Source organism: Clupea harengus, chromosome 9 (genome assembly GCF_900700415.2).
Source record: "Clupea harengus chromosome 9, Ch_v2.0.2, whole genome shotgun sequence".
Taxonomy (NCBI): Eukaryota; Metazoa; Chordata; class Actinopteri; order Clupeiformes; family Clupeidae; genus Clupea; species Clupea harengus.
The window spans coordinates 7,580,004-7,603,650 of NC_045160.1; the positions used below are offsets into that span (position 1 = coordinate 7,580,004).

Here is a 23,647-nt window from a genome sequence, read left to right on the forward strand (position 1 = left end):
AGACAGGGTCGGGACATCGGACACCCAGCTCACATCAACCTGGCTCTGGCCCTGAGTCTAGCTCAACAAAACACACACACTCACTCACACACACACACACTATACCCATGCATGCACTTACATGTATATATGAGCTCATTGACACACATACACAAGACCCAGGCATATACATGCTGTCTCTCTCTCTCACACACACACACACACACACATTCTGACTCATACACACACCAATGGGCTGGTGCAGGTGCCTGTCCAAACCTGGCTGTGTGTGTGTGTGTGTGTGTGTGTGTGTGTGTGTGTGTACGTGTGTGTGTAAGTGTGTGTGTGTCTGTGTGTGAATTTGTGCGTGCATGGTTGCTTGGGTGTGTGTGTGTGGGTACATTTCTGCGTGCATGTGTGCTTGTGTCTGGGGATGTGTGGCAATGCACCCCTCTCACCTCTAATGCCAGTGTCACTTCCTGCGAAAGGCTTGATGGTGTACATGATGGTTTGATGTAGAAGGGGCGGGGGTGTGATTTCTGTTCTGTGTGCTGCAGGTTCGGGTGTGCCCAGCTTCTCTTTTCTTTAAGGGTGGATGCACACAGTTGAGTGCCTAAGCTGGTGCATCTGTGTGTGTTTGTGGTTACATGGTTTTTTTATATTTGTGTTTTTGTATTTGTATGAGGGAGTGTGTGTGTGTGTGTGTGTGTGTGTGTGTGTGTGTGTGTGTGTGTGTGTGTGTGTGAATGTGAATGTGTGTATGTGTGTGTGTGTGTGTGTGTGTGTGTGTGTGTGTGTGTGTGTGTGTGTGTGTGTGTGTGTGTGTGTGTGTGTGTGTGTGTGTGTGTGTGTGTGTGTGTGTGTGTGTAAGAGAGCGTTTCCCCCTATCTCACTCTTTCCATCCCTCTGTGGTCCCTCTCTTTTTCTTTTTCTCCTCATTCTCTCGTTCTTTTGATCTCCCCTCGACAGGCTGTTGCATATTCAAATCAGGCTCCATTGCTTTGTTTCCATGTCACGCAGGACAAACCCCAACTCCTCTGTGTAATCTAGTGTAGCGTGTTGCACTCATGTCAGATATGTATGCACTTGTGGGCGTCAGTATTTGACGGGATACTGGATGTATGAGTGTGTGTGTGTGTGTGTGTGTGTGTGTGTGTGTGTGTGTGTGTGTGTGTGTGTGTGTGTGTGTGTGTGTGTGTGTGTGTGTGTGTGTGTGACGAGGGGGTGACAGGATGGGTGGTTCTCTCAGGGTATTTTTTGTGTGTGTTCTGTTCTGTTGTGTTGTGTTGTGTTGAGTTGATCATCTCTTAACAGGAAGTGGCATTACCACACGTCCCTACGATCACTTGTTTACACACACACGCATACACACATGTAGGCCTGGCCATATTTGGGCGCATTAGTTAGCCCAGCACAGCACCAAGCCATCTTTCTGATATCTGTGGTCATAGGTGTTAAACTCCACTCCCACCCTTCAACTTCTGCTTTCTCTCCCCAAACTGCCACACGTGCCCCTCGTGTCGCAACCTTTCAGAAGGGAACACACTGATGTATAATGCAGAATCACAGCTGCCAAGCATTCTTCACACGGCTCTCGGTATTCGGTCCACTACATCCCCATTACTACAGCCAGGCCTATTGTTGCTCTTTCTCCTCCTGAGTACAACACCTGATCTCGACTCCCTCCTCTTTCCCCCAGCTCTCCCCTCATCCCTCAAGTCTGAGCCTAATCGCCTTGGCCAGAGCGTTCCGGTGCAAGACATGCTGGACTCGCTCGCTCACTAGCTGGCAAAAGTGGAAGGACTCATAACTTATGTCAGGCGAGGTTGTACTGCATGAGGTTTTTAAAAAAATAAAAATCAGGTTTTAATTCTTTTTTTTTCTCCTGCTTTTCCTCACTTAGATGGGAAAGCACACTTGAGCGCAGGGATGACAGTTGAGAGGAGGGCTGAGGTGAGGAAGGAGAAGCAGTGGGCTGCACAGACAGGACTTTTGTTGGAAAGCCTTGGGAGAGTTCACTTAGGGCCTGGGCATGGAGCGCTCTGAGAGTCCCTGCTCCAGCTGTTTTCCATTCGGGCCGTGTCCACCGCTGGAAGAGCCCAGCCGTGCCGAGACCTGGGAGCCGTCTCAGCACTGATGCTCATCTCATTGTGCGATCTTATCGCGCGTTACGGCTGCTTCCTCCAGCTCCATTTTGCCAGGGAGCAGCAGGGGGAGCCGGCTCCAGCGCAGGGGACAGGCAGGTAGACTGAGAAGGGACAGGCTGCGTGATCGGGGAGGGCCGCCCGCGGTGCCAAGTGGCCGGGTGAAAGGGGAAGTAAGGCCTTGTGCAATGAGGGTGTGCCTACCCAATGTGGCAGGGCTGTGGTACATGCTGAGCTGGTTGAATCAGCGTGTCCTCCCTTTCGTTGGCCCCAAACCAGGCTCTAGGCCTGCGCTGGCAAGGTCATCTCTGCACACACACGCAAACACACTCACTCACACACACACACACACACACACACACACACACACACACACACACACACACACACACACATATACACACACACACACACACACACACACCCTTGCCCTTTTCTGGGTGAAACGGTGTCCACACACACAGACCCACACACACACTCTCTCTTGCTCTCAGACACACACTTATCATCCCTGCAGAAATCACTACCTCCTCCCTTCACCTCTGGGTCATGCAGATTATTATGTCTAGTCTACCTGTGTTTCTCGTTATACATCCTCTTCTCTGTAAGGCCACACAAAATGGAAGAGCCTAAACATATGATGAGAATAATAAATAAATGATGAAAGATGCTAAATGTTGTAAATTCTAAACTGAGTATTGACCCACAAGGTCTTCACTTGCTAAATGAATACTGCCACTGAACGGGCTTCAGCTAAAGTGTAATATCATGAGAGGTGGAGGTGTGGTTTTATAGCCATGTTGGTGTGCGACAGACCGCTCCATGCCCATATAGGACTCCCATCGCTCACTGGGTTGGGTTTGGGAGGTCTTTGGCAGGAAGGCATGGGAGATGGCACCCACATTCTGTACCCCCTGACATTACCAGGCTTGCTTGGGGCACCTTTCGTACCCTGACACCCAACGCCGGGGACCTTTAGCATTTGGTGATGGGATGAGTGCCAGTGGATTCCTGCCTGTTTGGAGCTGGAAGCCATCTTCATTTCACCCCTGGGCACACAGACCATGATGTCCATGCCACTGAGACATCGCTGGCCTCCCTGAACCCGCCACCCCAACTTGACCACCACCACCACCCCACCCCCCCACCCCCCCAACCCCCCTCCCATCCTAGGCAGGGCATGGTATGACTGCCTGGAGCCATATGTGAAAAGTGGTCTCTCAGTCCCAGTCATCCAAATGGAGTCTAATGAGAGCCAGAATGTGGCTGTGTGTGTGTGTGTGTGTGTGTGTGTGAGGGGCGGACGCACGGGACCGAAGAGTACTGTTTGTCTTCTCGCCCTGTTGATGCGCAGACACACACACACACACTTATACACAATGTGTTGCCTAGAAGCGGCTCCCCAAGTCTGCCCCTACTTGTTTTCTTGAGATTTATGACTTCATTCCAGCTTTCAGAAACGCTCGTGTAACTTCTTTTTCGCCCCTCCCTCTCTCTCTCTCTCTCTCTCTCTCTCTCTCTCTCTCTTTTTCATTTTCAAATGAGGAACACGTGGCAGGGCTCTGGATGTGATTACCATATTTTTGATATTTATATGAATTTACATGATTTCATTTTCTGCTCTTGAGGAGTCTGTAGTGTGTGTGTGTGTGTGTGTGTGTGTGTGTGTGTGTGTGTGTGTGTGTGTGTTTATTCCAGTGTGCGTCTCTGTGTTTGTGTTTGTGTTTCTGTATATGTATATGTATTTGTGTGAGCATGTGTACGTGTGCTGGTGTATACCATTGCAGGAGTTTTCATGTTTGTGTGTGTAACATTTTTTGTCCGAGGCCTTTCGCTTGGGTTCCTGTAAAGGATCAGCCCAGCGAACTGCATGAAGTGTCTGCCGTATGCCGAACTGCTTGGTAATTGAGTATGATGAAGCTCGTCCTTTATGCAGTGTACACAGTGTGCCGTATGGCTGTTTGTTTAAAAGGCACTGGGGGCGACGCAGCCCATTCCTCAGCGTCTGCAGCGCTCGAAGACTACAGCAAGGGATTCCTGTACAGAACAGAATCAAAATCTTCTCATGCGTCTGCAGCGCTCACAGACTACAGCAAGGGATTCCTGTACAGAACAGAATCAAAATCTTCTCATGGTTTCCTGGCAGTTGTGCTTTTTGCAACATGTGACAGAAGAGAAATCGGTCCATGATGTTTGCCATTAATCAAGTTGCCCTCAGCCAAAGATGACAATAGAATTGGAAGCGAGAGACCAGATTTGTGAAACCATTATGCAATTTGTTTTATTGCCAAGTTGATTTAGAATGTAGATATAGACAAAAACATGACATTTTTCACAATGGCTTTTAAAACAAATAAAAGCCCGATCCACATCACTCATAAAGACAGTGGAATTAAAGGAAATAATTTTAAGAATCCACAGTTGAAATTTATACAAAAATCTTATAAAACAACTTGACATGCAATAAATACATTCATTTCACTAAAAGCAATTTAAAAAACAATATTGACGGTTGTAATGTAGAAAAATACAAGTTCATTTTTTGTTATTGCCATTTTTGTGTTTAAGTCACTTAAGTCTCACAAGAATGCACTTTTGTGGCTGTGTGTTATGCAGGAAATGAATTCATCAAAACTAAGAAAAGAAAGGTGGAAAAAAATATAATCCTAAAAGAAATGTGGCAGTACTGCGTGATATTTTTTGTGAATTTCCCCTGTTAACGTTGCTGAGTGATTTGGTTCCTTTCTAAATACTGAGTGCATGTGTGTGTGTGTGTGTGTGTGTGTGTGTGTGTGTGTGTGTGTGTGTGTCTGTGTGTGCCCCAGCACAGTTCAATGACATTCTGGAGGGCCTCTCGGTGTGAATGTTAGGACCAGTCCGTCAGTACCGCTGCTTCTACTTTAGTAATGACTTTTTAAAGCAGAACCGACACTCCAAAAGGGGTTGAATAGGGTAATTAAATCTGACCTAATCTGAAACAGGGTGCAGCGACGACGTAGTCTGCTGTCCAGCTGTGAGTGTGTGTGTGTGTGTGTGTGTGTGCGCGCGCCCGGGCGTGTGTGGATGGGTGGGTGTACGCACGGATGCGGTGCCTGTGTGTGTGTGCATCCATGTGTGACTATCAGTGACAGATTGGATCAGGTACTCAGACTAGCGACTCTGAAATTTTGTTAGACGTTGTGGTGGTAGTGGCCACCTTTACTTCTTTACACATTGTTTTGGTATTTGGCTATAGGCTACACTGTACTGAATTCAAAGCTGATGGGCAGTACCATAAACTTAGCAATAACGACGCAAAAAAAAAGAGAGAAGAAAAACAACTGTAGCCGAGTCAAAACAAAGTCCTCGCAGACAGGCGTATGTCATCCATCCACTTCTTTACAGACGCATATATGCTATCTTGTAGGTTAATCAGCGCTTTGGTTTGCCTGTTTCAACGCTGGAGCCGGGACAGAGGCGCGGACGCTCCAAGCTAAACACTCGGAAGAAGACATCGGCAGCCACGACTCCCCATCTAGCGAAGCACAAAGAGGGCTTGTTCCTGTCATGGCGAGATGGGGTGATAATTTGCGGGCCTGGTAAAACGATACGGACGCTTAGGACACAGGCTCTGAAATGTAAATGAAAATTTGAGCCGCTACGAGGCCATAACTTAATGCCACTCAGGGAACGCTCTAACAGGGGGCTCCGGTTCCAAACAGAAATGGCTCCTCTGCTGAGAGAGAGCTGGGTCAAAGTGATATGCTATTGTGCCGACTGACAAGCTGTGAATGACAGAGCTGTTTCCTGAAATGATGCCAAGCGCAGAATAGCAAGTTATTACACTGGGCTAGCTCCCCTCTATCCTCATTTAACAGAATGAGACAGAACTGGTTAGTGCAATTTACTCTTTCACTTTACTAGCATGATCACCTAATGCGTCTTCAATTTGTCTCCTCGCATCTTCCTCACAGAAACTTTGGAAGTGACGTTAGTTTTATCTTAAGATGTGTTTTTCTTTATCGCATACAGATACAATAGCTTTGCCTGGTGTTTATTTGACCCGTCTTAGTGTCCTGCTGCATTAGAACACGCAGAAAAGTTTGCGACGGTGGATGTGGACGGACACGCAAAGAAAAGAGAGCAGTTATTCGCATAAACATTTAGACAACTGTCTTCTGCCGCATGAAAACAGCTGGGGCCCTCGTCTTGAGCTGGGGCTGTGAGCGAGTGGTCGGTGTTGAGGATCAGCCGAAGGGGGGTGATTGAGAACAGTTCTGTGAGGAAACCCAGTGAAGAGAGAGAGGGAGGGGAAGAGCAAGAGAGGGGAGAAGGAGGGGAGGCGAGTGAGCAGGATGAAGAAGAGGGAGCGATGAAAACGAAGGATCCTGTTCCAGGGAGTTGAGTAGTCATGAAGTGAATAAAATCATGATTCAATGATTTCTCCAGAACGGCGCGCTCTTTATGACTAAATGCGAAACAGCTGGGTGTGATAAGGACCCTTGAAAGTGTCAACTCCCCCCCCTCCACTCCCACTCTCACCCCCTCTTTCCTGGGCTAACTGCAGCTGGGAAAGACAAAGAAACAGAGCCGGTCAGGTGCATTCAGACACACCCAACTCCGCTGCAAACAGCGAGCTAGAGCTCACATCTCTCTGCTTTAGTCGGAGCCCCTGTTATCTACCACTATCTCATCAATTCAAGCATCTAGCAAAGTGCCTGGGCCAGTAAGCGGCGAGCTTTAGCAGCTCGATTGCTCTTATCAGTGTAGCCTGGAGTGATGGAGCGTGGCAGGATGCTAATGATAAGGCGTTTCTCAGAAAGTTATTTGAAAAGCTTGAGATGAGATCTGAACATCCACATGCTTAATAAACAGTTAAGGGTCCCGAGAATGTCGTTGCGACACACACTGTATCAGTATATCTTTTCAAACATATCCACTGCCCATGGCTATGACCTGTGATATACTATCAAAATAACTATGTCACCAAATATTAAAATTAAAATTACGACCTTAAATGTCTGTTTATGAAAACAAAAATACTTCAAACTCCCACAGCAGTAGGCGTGCTGATACATCTTTCCTCCTGCATAGCTGTCCTCTATTTGTCATAGTTCATTCTAAATGCCAAGGTCTGTGTCAATCTTCGTCTGTTGACCAAGCCTTTTGGAATCTTTTTCTGCATTGTATGTTGAAACAACAAATAAGTTGGCATACTCTAAACACCTCAGGAGACCATTGCCTCTCATCTTTTCCTTCTCATCTCTCTCTTTCTCTCTTTCTCTCTCTCTCTCACTCTCTCTCTGCTCCCATTTGTGGTTTCTTTGGAAGTCAGGGGAAATCTCTACATAACCCAGCAGGACTGAATAAGCACACCTCCCCACACTATGCTTACTGCAATTTAGCAGTGAATAAGCCCTTCTCTCTATTGCCGTCATTTTGCTTCCCTTGCCATGACCCAGGATGACCAGAAAGGCAAGGAGGGGGGGGGGGGGGGGGGTTAATGGCTCACCGTGAAATGTCAGTCACCCCTTGTTGCCTGGGTCAGAATGAGGAAGAGAGAGAAGCATGAGCAAGGTTGAAAAGAAAAGAATGGCTCTGTGTTCTCTCTCTCTCTTTTAGTCTGAATGGAGAGGACTGGACTAGAAGTTGGACCAGTCCTCCATAGCCAAGGTCCACCCGCTGAACTCTTTCTAGTCTCTCTTCTCTCCTCTCCTCTCACTGTCACTCTTCTCTCTCCCTCTCCCTCTCCCTCTCTCTCTCTCTCTCTTTGTCTCTGTTTAACTCCCACTTTAGCTATCTGCATCTCCCTATCTAGTTTCGAGCAGAAATACACCACACATCCTGCTTGCTGCCGCTACTGAGCCAAGAGTTCACTCCCCCCGTCCCCCACCCCCAAAACATCACACAGCCTTCCTCCTTCGCAGACACTATTCCCAAAGCTTGCATTAACTGATGACTCTCAGGCGCACCATACTGAAACAGCTCGTGTACACAAACAAATTAAATGTTCACCCTTCTTCACGACACACACACACACACACACACAGGACCATTCCAGAGACTGTCCCAGGCTGAAACCATCAGAAATGGATATCACTCCCCCTTTCCTCCACAGATTTGGAGCTGCGGCAGAGAGATTTTCGGGGTCTCCTTTCTGGTTTAGTCTGACACTGAGAAGGAAAAGGGAAAGATAGACTTCCAATGAGGGCTGCTTCATGAATGATAAATGGAGTTGGGGAGATTTATATTCCCACCATTGAAGTCAGTGTTTTTTCCCCTCCTTTTTTCTTTTTGTTTCTATGACTAGCTCTTGGTGTGTTTTAATATGCCTGTGGTCACAGCTCATTTCATGTTTTGATAGTCGTAATATTGTGTCTGTGCCCTACTCAACTCAAGCTCTATATATAAGCTCTGGTTTCTTTTTGATAAAAACAAAACCACAGTGCCCAGACAGCTCTTATGTGCGGTGTGAAATTAACTGTGGGTGAGATCTCAAGGGTCCAGCTGTGTGATTTAGAGTGTCGGGAAATACACAGCCACAATTCTTATCCCTAACATGCCCTGGCTGCATAATAGTTTGTGTGTGTGTGTGTTTGTGTGTGAGTGAGCTCATATGTTTTTGTGTGTGTGTATGCAACCTCTTCTAAACTTAATCTCTCTCATTTGTTTGCAGAGGTCATCTTTAGTGCCGGAGCCCCTCCTGAAAATTGTCAACAGAATGTTTTTAACCAGAGGCTCTGCTACTTTTCTACAGTATTTACCATTTCAGGAGAGAAACACTTGAAATGGCACGCACTTGAATAATCACAGCTAGAAATGTCAGTGTGCAGCAACGGTGCGGTGAGGTGTGTGTGTGAGTGTGTGGCTCCAGCGGCCTAGCCTACATTGCAATGTACCTACAGGTGCAGAAGCGTGTGTGGACATTAAGTGCATTCGTGAAAAGGTATCTGTCCTTTGTTTATGGTAAATTGAGATGAATAATTGGCAACAAATGTACAACGTCAACATTAAGTCCAAAATAACACCTCCTCAGGAAAGTTTTTTTTTTTTTTTTAAAAGACAGAAAAATTGCATATTCATGTTAACACGTTAATATCACATATTAACATTTTCATTACCATGAAATAACCACAGGTTTACAAAGGACAAGCGTCCCCTCCAAAGAGGCAGTGTGTTTGTGTATGCCTACTGTGTGTGTATGTGTGTAGTAACTTGCTGTGTTGCTTAAGCATCACGTCCCCATGTCGTACAGGGATCCGTCCTGAGGTACGCACCAGTTACCCTTCGCTTTGGTGAAAGTCAAATGTAACAGAAAAAAAACACCAAGATATGTTTACATGCTACAGATCAAAGCCCTCGGAATTCTACTAAGGCGTTATATTGTGGTGCCCTTCCCACATTTTGGTTACCAGGTCTCAGTCTTTACTGAGTAAGGCTTGCACTCAGATGCATTAACATTTTTTTTTAAATCACAGTGCATTCATGGCTTTGGTCTTCACATTCACCTACTGAGGTTGCAATTGTCACTAGTGGTCAACAAACTCCCTTCTCACTCGATATTTCAATCACAATAAAAAAAAAGAAAACAAAATTGCCAGCATTCTCTTTGGGATACGCTTTTGTGTGCCATAGTCTCCAAACCCCCCGAAAAAAAGTGGTTTCAATTTAATAGGGCTGAGCATGAAATAAGATTACAATAAATGTCTTTAAAAAATATGGGGACGCACAGTCTGTTTTGATCCCGCTAACTTGAACAAGACATGCCTGCAACTACATACCCTACTGGTGCTTGAGGAAGAGCGTTGCTGATGCAGCCTGTGTGTGTGGGTCACTGCTACTCTGTTCTCATATGACAGCCCCCACTATTGCACTTGACAGATGGACGAGTATCAGGGAGTGGGGAAATCTGGATGGCTGGACAGTGGATTAGATCACAGAGAGCAAAGAACAGGCATGAAATCCTGGAGCACGCCGGTCGGACAGTCCTAAATTGTCAGGGAGAATTGTTGATTTCACAGGGATTACAATTGGTGGAGCAGCTGGGCGATGCTGTTCAACCCCACGCCTGCATGCACGCGTACAGACACACACACACACACACACACAGATGCGCGCACACACACACACACAAGCGTCAGAGGGAGCACTCCGTATAAGCTCAGTTCAGATGACTGTCACATTATCAGCTTATAGAGCGTGCTGAGGAGGGCTGGTTTTGACCCTAGACCATCCCATCAACCAGACAATGTCAGCGAGACAACTGGCTGAGACAGGGGGGGTCACGTGGAGATGCTCCAGGGAGCACAGGGAGGACCCTCCACAGCCAATCACATGGCCCACTAAAAGGCTGCCCCTGGACCAATGTTTGAAAACGCTTGTTTAGCATGTTTGTCAGTACGTCGCGAGATAGTGTGACGGATTTTGAACAGGATCGCTTTTTTATCTCGTCACCCTGGACAGTCATTGATCAGTGCAGACATGGTTTACAGATGGATTAAGTGGCTCTCTCTTGAGGCCTATCGCAAGGCTGTGGCCTCCCGTTGTAAATATTACCCAACCCCCCCCCCCTGTGGCAACGCCCATGCTTACTCTAACCCTGCAGATGGATTAAAATTCATGAACGGGGATTACTATGTCATGATCAGGGTATGCACTATGATTTCCCAGTTGTGAGATCACAGGGTTGTACTAGCTACTCTTTCAAAAACAGTTTAAAGGCACTTGGTTCTCTGTCAGGAGTGCAATTAAACAATAAGATGTAAAAAGTTGAAGGGTTCAAAAGGCTATGGCACCGCTTGTAAAATAATTGCACTATTATTGTTGTGGGCTGTTACACATAACGGCTGGAAGGGCTGGGCAACAAATGCAGAAAACAAAGCTTAGATCACATTACCTAAACGCTGGAACAAACACTCTCTTCGGTTTGTTGCTCCCTTTTGACTGGAAGAGCTGGCAAAAGATGGAAAGTGAGGTACAGGAGAAAATCCAGTACTCCGTCAAGTCTTTAAAAAAAAAAATACAGTCTTTTGATTTCTGTAAAATCCCAAAGGTTTGGCTTTTTCTTTTGTCCAAATTTCCTCTCAGTCCTGGACAGAAGCCCTGATTCTTGTTCATATGTGCTTTTTTCCTCATTTTACATATACACTAACAACTCTAAGTACACAGGTTTAGGGTATGGTTGCAACACTAATTGTAACATTTGAACAATTTTCTCTTTGGCTTTCCTTTACATACAAAAGAAAAAAAATAAATAAAAACAATCTTTTTTGGTTTTGAATTTTGTTTTCTGGCTCGATGGCTTAGCTAAAAAAGAGTTGTTGTCATATAAATACTGCACTGTTATGTGTGTGTCCATGGTTAAAACCAGTATATAAATAACAGTTCTCCTTTCAGGAAGTTTAATTTTTTCAACTGCATGTGATGCAAAATCTGCAAGGAAAGGCACTTATTGGAGTCAAGTTTTAGTTTTTTTGGGTGGTGCCAACGCGTTCTTTGGCCTCCTATGTCTGAGGTGCAGGGTTCAGAAGAAGTTGAGGTGAGTGGAGTTGAAAAATACTGTAGGCGGTATTTCAGAAAGGCGTCCCCAACGATGCCAATGTAGACTCGTCTGAGACTTGTAGCTTGGCAGGCTTTTTTCTTTTTTTCTTTCATTCTTTTCCCTCGTCAGCTTCCTCTTTAGCTGGGTGAGTAGCGATCGATGGTGCGAGACTCCCCGGGGATAGGCGGCGGGGGTGGCTGGGCCAGGGACTGGTTAATGAGATCCAACTTGTCCTGTGTGAGCCCCAGGTGTGGGTACAGGCTCTCTATGGTCTTGACGTCCAGCAGGTGCTGTGAGGCCTGTGCCAGCAGTTCCGAGGCCTTCTCCTGCTTCAGCCCCAGGTGCTCGGCTGTGTACTTGGTCAGCGGGTAGATGCCCTCTGCAAAGTCCATCTTGAGCTTGCCGTCGGCGGTCAGCCCGGTGCCAGCGCCCCCAGAGCTGTGCATCTTCATGTGGCTGATCAGGTTGCGCTGCTGGGCAAACTTGCCGCCACACACCTGGCACTCGTAGGGTTTCTCGCCCGAGTGGATGCGCATGTGCTCGGTGAGGCGGTACTGGCGGGTGAAGCGCATGCCGCACGCGTCGCAGGCGAACGGCTTGAGGCCCAGGTGGCTGCGCATGTGGCGCGTCATGGTGCCGCGCTGCGTGAACTTCTTGCCGCAGATGCTGCACGGGTAGGGACGTGTCAACCAGTGGGTCTTCTCATGCTGGCGCAGCGTGGCCGGGTCCTTGTAGGACTTCTCGCAGGAGGAGCAGCGGTAGGGCCGGATCATCTCGCCCATGCCCACCGCCGGCAGGGTCTGGCCGGATTTGCTCTCCAGGTATGACAGGCAGTTGTTCAGGCTGGAAGGCCCATTGGTGGTGCTGCTAGTGGTGTTGCCCTTGCCATTCCCATTACCGTTGCCCAGCTCGGAGTTGCTGTAGAGGTCCTCCTCTGTGTGCGTCTCCACGTGGGCGTTGAGCTGCTCGGAGCTGGGGAAGCCCTTGTCACAGGGAATGCACACGTAGAGGTTGTCCCCGAAGCTCTCCGGCTCGAACGGCATGTGGTATCTTCCCAGGCCTCCGGGGGGCGACGGCCGGCCTTCACTACTGCCTGTCTCCTCACTTCCCGAGCCGCTCTTCTCGTCCTCCCCGTCACACTCCCCCCCTCTGTACCCAGCCTCGTTGCTCTTGTGGTCGTTCAAGTGCTGGTGGTGGGACTCCTTGTCTCTCTCCATCCCTTCCCCCTCATCATCTTCCTCTTCTTCTTCCTCGTCCTCTGGGTTGTAGGACAGCGGCTCGTTCTTCACCCAGCGGTAGATGCTCCCCCTGTCCCTGCTGCGATCGCTGTTGTCACCCGGGGTGTCGGGGCTGGGGGGGCAGGGGTAAGGCTCCTGGTTCTGGGGGCCTGAGCGATGCAGGTGGGGGAGGTGGGGCGCCAGCGGCTGGTTGAGGCGGGGGAGCGAGTGGGGGGTCAGGGGCCCCGAGTGGTCATTGGTCTCCATCTTATCTGAGTGGTTGGATACCAGCAGAGGGCTGTCACGGCCACTGTGCGCCCTGCCTCCGTGCTCCTCATCTGGGTGGTGTGGGTGACTCAGGTGGGAGTGGGACAGGGTGTGCTGGGAGTTGGGGCTCTTCTTGGACAGGTCCAGGCCGTAGATGGGGGAGCAGTTCCTCTCGGGGGGAGGGAGGCGCAGGCCTGACTGGGGTGGCAGGCCCTGCTGCAGGCCGGGGTAAGCCTGGGGACCCTGAGAGGAGATCGGCGCATAGAGCTCCCCGGCATGGCGGGACAGATGCTGGGGCAGGTCATCCAGAGGGGGCGCACGTGGCGTGTGGGTGTTCCCAATTGCCCCTGGAAAACAGGGCTGGATGACGGGCGTGGGCACCCGAAATCTTCCCCTACCCCCTATGCCCATCTCACTGTTGCCCAACTTGTATGGTAAAAACCCTGCGCTGGGGTGCGATGAGTACTTCCCATTTCTCTTCAGCTTTTTCTTGCATAGGGCCACCAAGTCCAGCAGCTGCAGGTAGTTAGCTGCCGCCAGCACTGCCCCTATGTTGGGCTCAGAGGGGGAGGCTGGGTCCCCCTCGCTCAAGCGTCCGGTATAGATGTAGTCTAATATGACCCGGAAGACTCCTGGACTCACCATCTCATGGTCCAAGTTGATGAGGTTGTCATGGACAACCAGGGATTTCAGGTAGAGGCTGCTGGCAGCTAGAATGTTCTTGTGAGCTCGGAATAAGGCGTTCTGCACCACAATGATGACATCACACAGAAAGCCCTTGGTACGCTGTGTGTTGAGTTGCAAGAGAAGGTGCCTAGCATGACTTGGGACTTCCATGGCATCCAGCATCGTCTTCAGACCACCACCTAAAAGGGCAGACAAATGGAAACTTGTTTGGCAGGTCTGAAAAATGTCTTAGCCTCTAACATGAACCCCTCAGGCAGTATTGAATGACCAGATATTGCATAACATGTCTATGAGGAATGTAGAGCGCTCTCAGATAGATTGCTCAGTCCATTTTATGTTTTTATGTTTTATGTTTTAATGAACCATGTCCCTGAAATGTGTGTGATAATGATCAAATTCTGCATATGCTTCTTGGCTACTGATTTCCGTCCTTTCTTACATCTGACAACTCAGCTGATTTATTTCCTTTGGTGTGAAATCAAAAGAGAAGTTTCACACACACGCACGCACACACACTTTGGTGAAGGTGCACTGTTTGCTGATCGTCAGCTGTAATGGTTTTGTCATTATGGAGAACTGCAGTCTGCATAATCAAAACCGAGGGTGAATGTCACGAGGGGAGAAAGAGCACGAGGGGAAAAAAAGATGCCAGTATAAATGTGTTTTCATGTTGCTGGCCTCCTGATAAAGCATTCCAGAGGTGGTGTGTGCAGCTTTAAACAAAGTCAGTCTGAGCGCTTTGCAAGTGTGATGAACAGCAGGTATAAACCTGTGCAGACAAAAATACATCCAAAAAAAGATGTGATATTCATCTCTCTTTCGACTCAGTCATATAAGGAACGAGGAGCATACTTAATGTAAATCATATCAGAGACAGAGAAAGCGAGAGAAAGAGAGAAGCTTTTACAGTTTGACTTGAAAATGAACTCAAGACTTCAACGTACACAACCACTGACACCGCAAGAACACTGACAATAGCCACAAACTAAAGAAAAACTCTTTGAAAAGTTAAAGTTTTTTTTTTTTTTTTTGAAGTGAAGACCGTCTTTTGTAAAAGTAATGAATGGTCCAAACTTCAGGCTGTGTTGTTCAAACTGAGCAGAGATACTTGACATATTAGATGAAACAGTTAAGATCCCTCGGGACTTGGTTTCACAGATGGGAAACAAGCGGCTAAATAAATAAGTCCGATGATAGTCAGCCCGACATCAGTTCATCCACTTTTTGTTTATTTCACTGAGTATAAGCTCCCTTGGAGGAATAAGGAAGTCTGTATTTACACGCTGCAATTTAATTAGCCACCATGCACAGAAAGACTTGCTGAACTCACAGTTCAGCCTCGTGATTGATGTTTTATTAAAACAAAAGCTTTCCTTAATATTACAAGACTTCCCCTTTGATTTTCACTTACAGATTCATAATGAATCTGAAAAATAATCGGCACAGTCACCAGTGATCATTTGCAACACATTTGATGGGAACAATTTAGGATTTGGGATGGTAATCATCATTTTGTGTAATCACATATGAATATAATGTGGAACATTTATGATTGACGTTTCCAGGACGTTAAGGCACATTTGACACATATGTCATTGCTGAAATAAAGCCTCATGTTGGCTAACCAGCAGTCCACCTTTAAGGAGGCGTCTTTTCTTCCTAACGACTGAGAGAAACCAAGTTCTGTTTTTTGAAAAGGGTGGATCGCCTTTTAACCGTCAGCGTCTCCAGACGTTTTTATAAACGAAGGTGGTTTTCCACAGAGCAAACAACCACAACTCTTTTCGTGAGGTGTAGTGTTGTGCACAAAAAAAATGAACAGAACAGGTTTCACGGACAAATTACACACTTAAATAAATGATTAGTTGTGTTTTTTTATTAGACATGCAATATAACTCGTTGCAATCTTGTCAGATTAACCTCCTGCATAACTAACCGAATATGATAATTAATACAAAAAAAAATATTACTAACATTTCATGGATTAAAGCCAAGAAGAAAGTATAGTTATCCCTGAGGCTTTTTTTATGCGCTAACCATGATTTCCAGCAAGCTTCGTACCAGCTGCGCACCTGTAGAGCCTGCAGCTGAGAGCGGATTCGCAACCATCAAACAAGGCAATAATTCTACATGAATTAAGAACGTGGTATGCAGACAAGCACATTGATACATTAACGTATAACGTTAATGCTTCCCCTCATCCCTTCATTTTTTTTATCACCAAATGCAGAAGCAGGTTCTTTAACACGATCCTCCTATTAGCAAACACCTGTTTTTACGCCGGCCCGACATAGGGACGACGATATAAACAGGCCACTTATGAAGAAGTATTACCAAATATAGCGGCCCTTATCACTACCAGACACGAATGCCTCGGTATTTTCTCCTCTTCCGTCTCTCTCATCTGTAGGCCATCGTTAATAACTGGATTGAGGACATAAGGTCCCCATGCTGCAGCTGTATACTCTTGAGGCACGTGTATCTGATGATGTGTCACTGATTTCTATGGCTCGTCGCTTTTCTAACAGCGTCGTGTGAGCAGATTCACAGTATGTGAAAGGGTTGCGTTTCTGCGTCTGCACTTGGATATCATCGACTATGAGATTGTTAACGCCGAAACATAATAAGAATAAAAAAATATGAATCTGATTAAATTAATTAATTAATGGTTATCGTTTTTAAGCACCTGATTAATCCATTGTGTTTAACACGAGCGAGGCACTTTTAAAGTCTAAGCGCGTAAAGAAAAAACAAAGAGTTGGATGGAATGTGCCCTTGTGCTTGTTCTGCCCCTGACAGCGGCATCTCCTATAGTTCACCGAGCGTCTTGAACCTTCAAAGAGTAGAGCAAAACGACGGAAGTGGTAACAGAAGTAAATCATGTTTAAAATCGTTGTTTGATATCATGCGTAAACAATCATATCCTCTCGGACGTCCCAAGGAGCTTTTAACGTTTTACAACTTGTGATAATGAGGAGTTTACGACTTTGTTCACCCATAATGTGCCTAAATAACTACACACACAGTTTTTAGTCTTAACAATCGTAACAATTCGTCCATCAGACGTAAATTATTTGGGCATACCTTTACGCAAGGGACGTCAATGTATTTTCTCTCAGATGATAAACACATTATCAAATAAATTAATAAATACATTTCAACCCCCTTAAGGTACCTAACACTTGGCTGGTGACCTCAATTGTGTTTGTCCCTTAAATAAAAGTCTTAAGTCAAAGTGTGTCATTCACTCAGAAATGTGCATTTTGTCTTGCCATTTGGTCACAGTAAGGTAGCATGGGTAACAATGTTCTAACGCACGACACATCGCCTACATTCTCTCAAGCACCAAAGGCTGTCATAGATAGCGTTTTCCCTTAATGGCTATACACTCACCCTATAAATCCACATGTTTATCTATATTTTACTTTTACTTCCAGCGAAAGAATGACTTATTTCCATGGGCACATATGATTATGGACTTGCTATATTTGGTGTGCAACTGCGACTCCTTAATACAGTCCCAGTCACATTTTAGACAGTTTGGTATTCATTATCCCTGTGTTTTGTCTGTGTTGTCACTTTGCTGGTTTGGGGTTAAGACCTGGTTTAGACTGAGGGGGTCTGCACTGCGCAAAGAACACCCTCTTCACTTCCTCTATCTCCGCCCTCAGTTTGTTATATTCATATTCGAAATATGCACTCCCTCACGGGGTTTGGGGGTAGCATTTAGTGACTCGTCGAACACATTATACTGAATGAATTTCATTAAGACGTTACATTAGAGGGTAACAATAGCTTTGGTGCCACTGTGTTAAGACTGACAAAAATACCCAGACGGGCCTATCTTACTTTTAAAGTTTGTATTACCACGAACGAATTATATGGACTTAAATAAACGAGTAAATAGTTTGGTACATTCCAATGTTAACAGAACACTTATGGCTGAACTTTAAAGCTAGTCAATACTTATGCGTAGCATATAGGGAAATGGCATTCGCATAGTGGCCTTAAGGTTACTGGCATTCAGTCACTTGAAGAAGTTTGAGTTTAGTCTCATATCCCTATAAATCAGTGTCACTGCGCATTACGTCGAAACCCTTGAAATAGTAGTATGATTTGTTTGCATAACTAATGTCATTACTTTTGTCACTCTTTGTTTAGGGGCGTAGCCTTGTCATGCTTACAGAAAAGAAATTGTGAAAGCGCACCGTCTACATATCCGCTTTGGCTGCAGTCAGTATATAAGTAGCCCCTGGCTACATAGCATGATATTTTTGTGAATGGGATGTAAAAGAATAGTTGAGCATGAAACCTTATTTAATGAAAACCACTTGAGCTCTCTGAACAAAGACAGGCCATATGGTGAGCAGAGTCTTAACAGAAAAGACAAAAAAAAACTTTTAAGGTTTTAATATCCTGAGCTTTCGACACCTCTCTCCCCCATATGTCAACCACAACAGTGCAATTGTGTAAAAACAGTATACTGATATTTTTGTTGCGCTTCAACATAAGTTACTTTTGCTCACTGTATTGCGGATAACCGTTTGCTTTCTCAGTAGACCCCAGAAACTCAGGAGCACCGTTCCCATCCCTTTAAGCATCCATAACCCTGGATTTTCATTCATAAATCCCGCCGGGAGGAAAAGGCTTGCAAGCCCCGTTAAGCGGCCTCTTGGCCCGGAATGTGATGAATATTTAAAAAACTGACAAAACACTTATAATCACCCAACTATTTGTCACTTAAATAGAGGCATGTAATAGTGATTTATGGACCCCTTTCATTTTCTTCTGGACAACACCTATTTTAGCCTACTTGATAACAATTACAACTCTGTTTTAAGATAATGATGCTATACATAAATAAGCGAGGTTCTATTGTCTTGGTGCGAGGACGCTTAACTGCAAAGCACTGGTCTTTGTGTTCATAGTAAAACCAAGCTGCGAGCCAGAAGCATGTGTATGAAAATGTAAGATATTTTCAAAATGTAAGCTACCTTATTCTGCATTTTAAGAGTGTATGTTTACCTTATGTTTAACATGATACACATCCATAGGAAAATGAACAATGAATTTATGTGTCATTATGTATGATCATTGAAACAATGGCCCCCTTCCTGTTTTCTTTATTTTGATATTGTAAAATTCTCAAGATGGCCGTAAACTTTTAATTTCTCTTTGCAAATAGTTGCAGACATATTTTAAAATGTTTAAAATTCTACCTTATGTATGGCTTGTGAATGCAAAGCATAATATAATGAAACAAACACGTAATGTAAATTTAAAACGATTTCGACCTTAAAAGAATTACATATCTCCTTCAAGTGTCAGCATACTTATTAGACATTAACCTCACCAAAGGCCCAAAAATTCAAATGATTTCTGTCATATATATATAACATTTCTCACAGGCACGCAGGATTAAAAACGTAACAGAGGTTTGTGTAGTGCGACTGACATGCAATTGTCAATTCAATTTAAATATTCAAAATGTAAGCCAACAGAGTCCGGGAGGACGAGTCTACATCGGAGGCAGACATCGTCTCTAAAATGATACAGCATGCATGCGAAACTGCGCGTATTCTTAATTAAGTCCCATGTAAGATGTGACCCGGCAGCGACAGTGGGTTATGTCTGAGACCACATCAACCGCTACACTTCAGGAGACAGCTCGAATCTATACAATGCTCCTGTGTGTCTTCTAAACACAAAATTACTGTCCACCGACAGGACATTTCTTAACCGAAGTAATCAAATTACAAACTTACCTTGTTAAGAGAGTTTATAGCTGCCTATGTTGGACAACGTTCCGAGTGAAAAGTCAAAAAGGAGCCTATTTAAGATACGGTGAGTGATAACATAAGTTAACGATTATGCTCAGCCTATAACTGATCACGTAGCGACAGCGATTGTATCATTACCAGAAAAGAGTCAAGATGTAGAGTGGTCATAATGTATTTTTGCCAAAAGTTAATTCAGCAAAATGGGTTAACTATTGTTAACACATTGATCCCTGATTGTACTAAGCATTTAATCAAAAGGCGATATAGTGAAGTTACCTGGATGCCCGAGCTCTTCTGCCATCCGATCTAAGTCTCCCTTAATGATCATCTCAACAGACTTCTGGAGTCATTTCTGACGTTTCAACTTTGAACTGCCAGCCTCCAAAAACCATGCCAGTTTTCCAAGCACGACTGCCAACTCTTTTTTATTATTAATTGCTATGAATTTCTTTACTCGCCCTCCCCTCCTCCCTCTCTCTCTCTCGCTCTCTCTCTCTCCACCCTCCCTTCCTATCCCTTTCTGTCTCTCTCACCCCTCCTGTAAAAAATACGTGCTTAGTCCAGCATCAGTTTCCTTCGATTTTTTATTTTCGTAATTTCCTTGGCTATTTTTACATCTAGGCAATAACGCGCAGGGAGATGATAATGGGACCTTTATGCGGCGTAAGTGTTTTAGCGCCCCGTGTGATGTCAGTCTATAATAAAACGAAAAGGTAAAATCGAGGGCAGGAACTTCAAGTGACCCCAACTTGAACTTCGCAACACATCGCGGGTTGGTCTTAAAGAGACAGGCATTTTATTGTATATCACAAGAACCATGCGGTTCAATATTATTAATATGCTCTTTAATACAACCGCAGGTCGACAGACGCGGAGAGATGAGTGCTCTCCTGTAGACTACTCGGGATTTTTGGTTTTGTTTTATGTACAGCATTATGAAAAACTTAAACGCGTTTCATATAAGTCTATGCTTGAATAGCCTACCACTCGAAATCATGTTGGGGACGTCAAACGATGCTGTAGGACCTTAACGTGTACCTGCGTTACATCCATAGTTCAGTGAATGTACTCTTCTCTGTTCCTTGAATAACAGGGCCTACTTGGACTCTGCATAAAACGTAGCCTCAAACAAACTACTCTAGAACACTGACGTGTACTAATGGTTCTTCACATTTTCTTCATATTGGCATGGTCCGCCTTCACTTTTACCTACAGAGGTGAGGGCAAAAAAAACGACAAAGCCCAGTTTGATGCCATAATGGTACAACCAGTATGGGAGCAGCAACGAATGCAGTTTAATTGCGATGACCGTAATCCACTTATATTTGATCAATAACTTTATGAATACTGGATCATGTCGGGCCTCCTCATAATCTCTGTATGAGATTCTTATTGCCCTAGCCTATTGAACAAAACCATCGCATTGACAACTTCACATTTCATTATTTTACATATGTTTCTATTAAACTTTACAATTAACACAATTGAAGAATACGGTCCTGTTCTCTGAAATAAATCGTTTATTGTTGTTGATTATTTAGACTAAACTGTGAATGTAAACATGTTGCGCATTTACACAGGGTATGCTCCTACGTAATGAAGATGCAGCATTTATCAAATATTTATACAAAAATATTTATAATAAACAGAAATAAACGCAAATGGGACACACTATTCAGAATCGCAGGTTTTGATCTTTTAAATAAAAATCTGCGTTCGTCATTTTCCTAATATATGAGCCATCAAAGACCTGTTTCAGCTAGTGCTCTATCACCAGCATCTGACTGAGATAACAGCACAGGAGTTTTGAAGAATTGACACTCGTATCGCGTAGGGTGTCAAGACTGAAAAAACACCTTACAAAACCTACTCTACCTATTTAAAATACATTTTCTTATTGGCATGTTGAAGGAACCTGTTATGAGAGTGTTATAATGGAAGAATTTGCCCATTCCCTTTTCTTTCGCATTTAAACCATGCCAGCTGTCAAAACACCAACGCACACAATGCTAATAGCTCAATAAATAGATAAGGAAGCATATTCAATGAAGCCACATGTAATCCCTATAAATACTAACACAGCACCGGGCTTCGTTTTCATATGAAGCATCGCTTGTCTTGGTTTACGGTCATCAACCCACCTCGGATTCATGTCTGATGTTCTCTCCGTAGTAGAGTTTCCCTCCGTGGGTTTCCCCCATCCAGACTTCCCGGTGTCAAAATTCCCTCTCCAAGAGGTCAGCTTCGGGAGCGTTTACCTAGTTGTTCCGCGTTTCCCTCTTTCCTTTACTACAATCCCTGGCTTCCCTCGTTTCCAGACACAGACTTTTTATTCCTCACGTGCAATAGTGTATTAGACACCTCTTCAGATTTAGCCTGACTTCGATCAAAATTTGGGTAAAATTTGACCTGGTGGGCGCGCGTGCAGCGACACCCATCGGTTGAGATTAGACCAACGAGTTGGTTTGATTGAAGTAAGTATGACGACGCCACATTTAAACCTCTCTCATTAAGTATTTCACTTGCAAACTACTCATTTACCTGGTATGTGGAATTAGATATTAGATACATAAATGCTCTACTTTCGAAAGTTATTCATTTGTGCGTTATATTCGACATCTCCCTTTAATCACAAATTGTAAATCCTTGTATCGAGGGAATCAGCATATGCAAGTGGAGCAAAGATATTCTCCAGTCTCAAAGTCTCAAACTCATACAAAACGAAATGAAAGTATTGCCAACTGAATAGAACTAAGTTTGATTTCATAAAATATACAAGTCATCTAAAATAATATATATTCAAAAAGGTTAAAAACAATAAAATAGAAATTACTAGTAAACTAATATTTTGGAATAATTTTTTCCCTTCATATTTCCTTTATGACTGGACCATGTATTGCTTGTAGATGCCTTTGATTAATACAGGGCACAAGTACACAATGAATAGTGATGAATAGACTTTCAGACAAGATAATAGTTCCAGATGCAATAGTTATGTCAGATAGGCCTGCACTGAAGAAGTCTTACTGGCCCTGTTCACCCCGGAACTCGGTCCTCAGAGTTTTTACAGCACAGGCACAATCCACGGCACTTCACAGGGTCTACTAATTCTCCTAAATTAGATACTATCAGAGCATTGCGGTCTGAAGTTGTTTTATGAGCTGCTCACCCCACCCCATTCCACCCCCAACCTATACTGAAGACAGGAGTTGCACTGCACTGAGATAAAAAAAGTGTTATTGAGAGAGAGCGAGAAAGGGAGAGAGAGAGGGGTACTCACCTGGCAGGAGCCGGTCCATGTCTGTGCCTGCCCTCCTGTCTCTGAAGTGCAACAACAGCTGACAAACTCCTGTTCCAAGGTCTTCCCCTTCAAATTACTAAAGTTCTAGATGCTGCTCTTTCATTATGGTGGTCAAAGGCAGAGGAGTCCAGCTTTAGTGGAGGGCGGTATTGTCTTTCACTTCCAGTTTCTCTCGATGAACTGCTGATAACCTCACAAACAGAGGTAGGTAGATCTGCTTGGGCCGCTGAAGACACCGGGGCCTACCGGCACCCAGCTGTTTTTACAGTCAATTCCCTCTCTGATGTTCAATTAAATATGTCATGCTTTTCACACATCTGCCCTCGTCCACCACGTTCAGGAAGTGATGTGTAAAGATAGCTCACAATGGGCCTGGAGAATGTTCAAATCCATGCCAGCAATTATTTACGTGACCTTGGTGCCATTAAAATACGAGTAAATTACTTATCCATACAAATATTGAAGGCTATTGGACAGTTATACGGACAGATTACAGATGTTTCATAGAACAAATATGTAAAAATGTATAATTGGCTGTGGTTGTTTTATTGTGACTTTAAATGAGTGAGTGGTGAAGGTGGCACCTAGGCATAGTCTCTGAAGCAGGCTTGAGCACACCACACTCTCAGTCGGCCTTTATCTCCGACATCTTTCCCTCTGTGGAGGCCAGCTCAGAACCTCACCTAGGACTTGCCAGAATGCAGAACTGAGCACAAGGCAAATCTGAACCGCTGAACTCCTAATGAACCGGC

General features: G+C 44.9%; 1 protein-coding gene across 3 annotated transcripts; it reads right to left on the reverse strand.

Annotated features, from left to right (window-relative positions):
• Positions 1-4,378: 4,378 nt before the first annotated feature.
• On the reverse strand, positions 4,379-22,328 carry hic1 (hypermethylated in cancer 1). Of its 3 annotated transcripts, none has more exons than XM_012825236.2 (2): positions 21,736-22,328; positions 4,379-13,993 (listed from the first exon to the last, which is right to left on the reverse strand). In XM_012825236.2, exon 2 carries the CDS (start codon positions 13,974-13,976, stop codon positions 11,781-11,783), a length of 2,196 nt encoding a protein of 731 aa, XP_012680690.2. In that variant the 5' UTR covers positions 13,977-13,993; positions 21,736-22,328; the 3' UTR covers positions 4,379-11,780. The 3 variants fall into 3 exon arrangements, with proteins under 3 accessions (XP_012680690.2, XP_012680689.2, XP_031429076.1); XM_012825235.2 differs by having other exon boundaries at positions 19,871-22,328; XM_031573216.1 differs by lacking the exon at positions 21,736-22,328 and adding an exon at positions 19,580-19,853.
• Positions 22,329-23,647: the final 1,319 nt, after the last annotated feature.

What these genes read in the sequence shown, in the direction of transcription:
- hic1 (XM_012825235.2), bottom strand. Translation starts at nt 19,922, where the DNA reads ATGATCATTAAGGGAGACTTAGATCGGATGGCAGAAGAGCTCGGGCAT. An exon ending in AGAAGAGCTCGGGCATCCAG is followed by an intron (nt 13,994 to 19,870) that starts GTAACTTCACTA and finishes CTGCCCTTTTAG; the next exon opens with GTGGTGGTCTGAAGACGATG.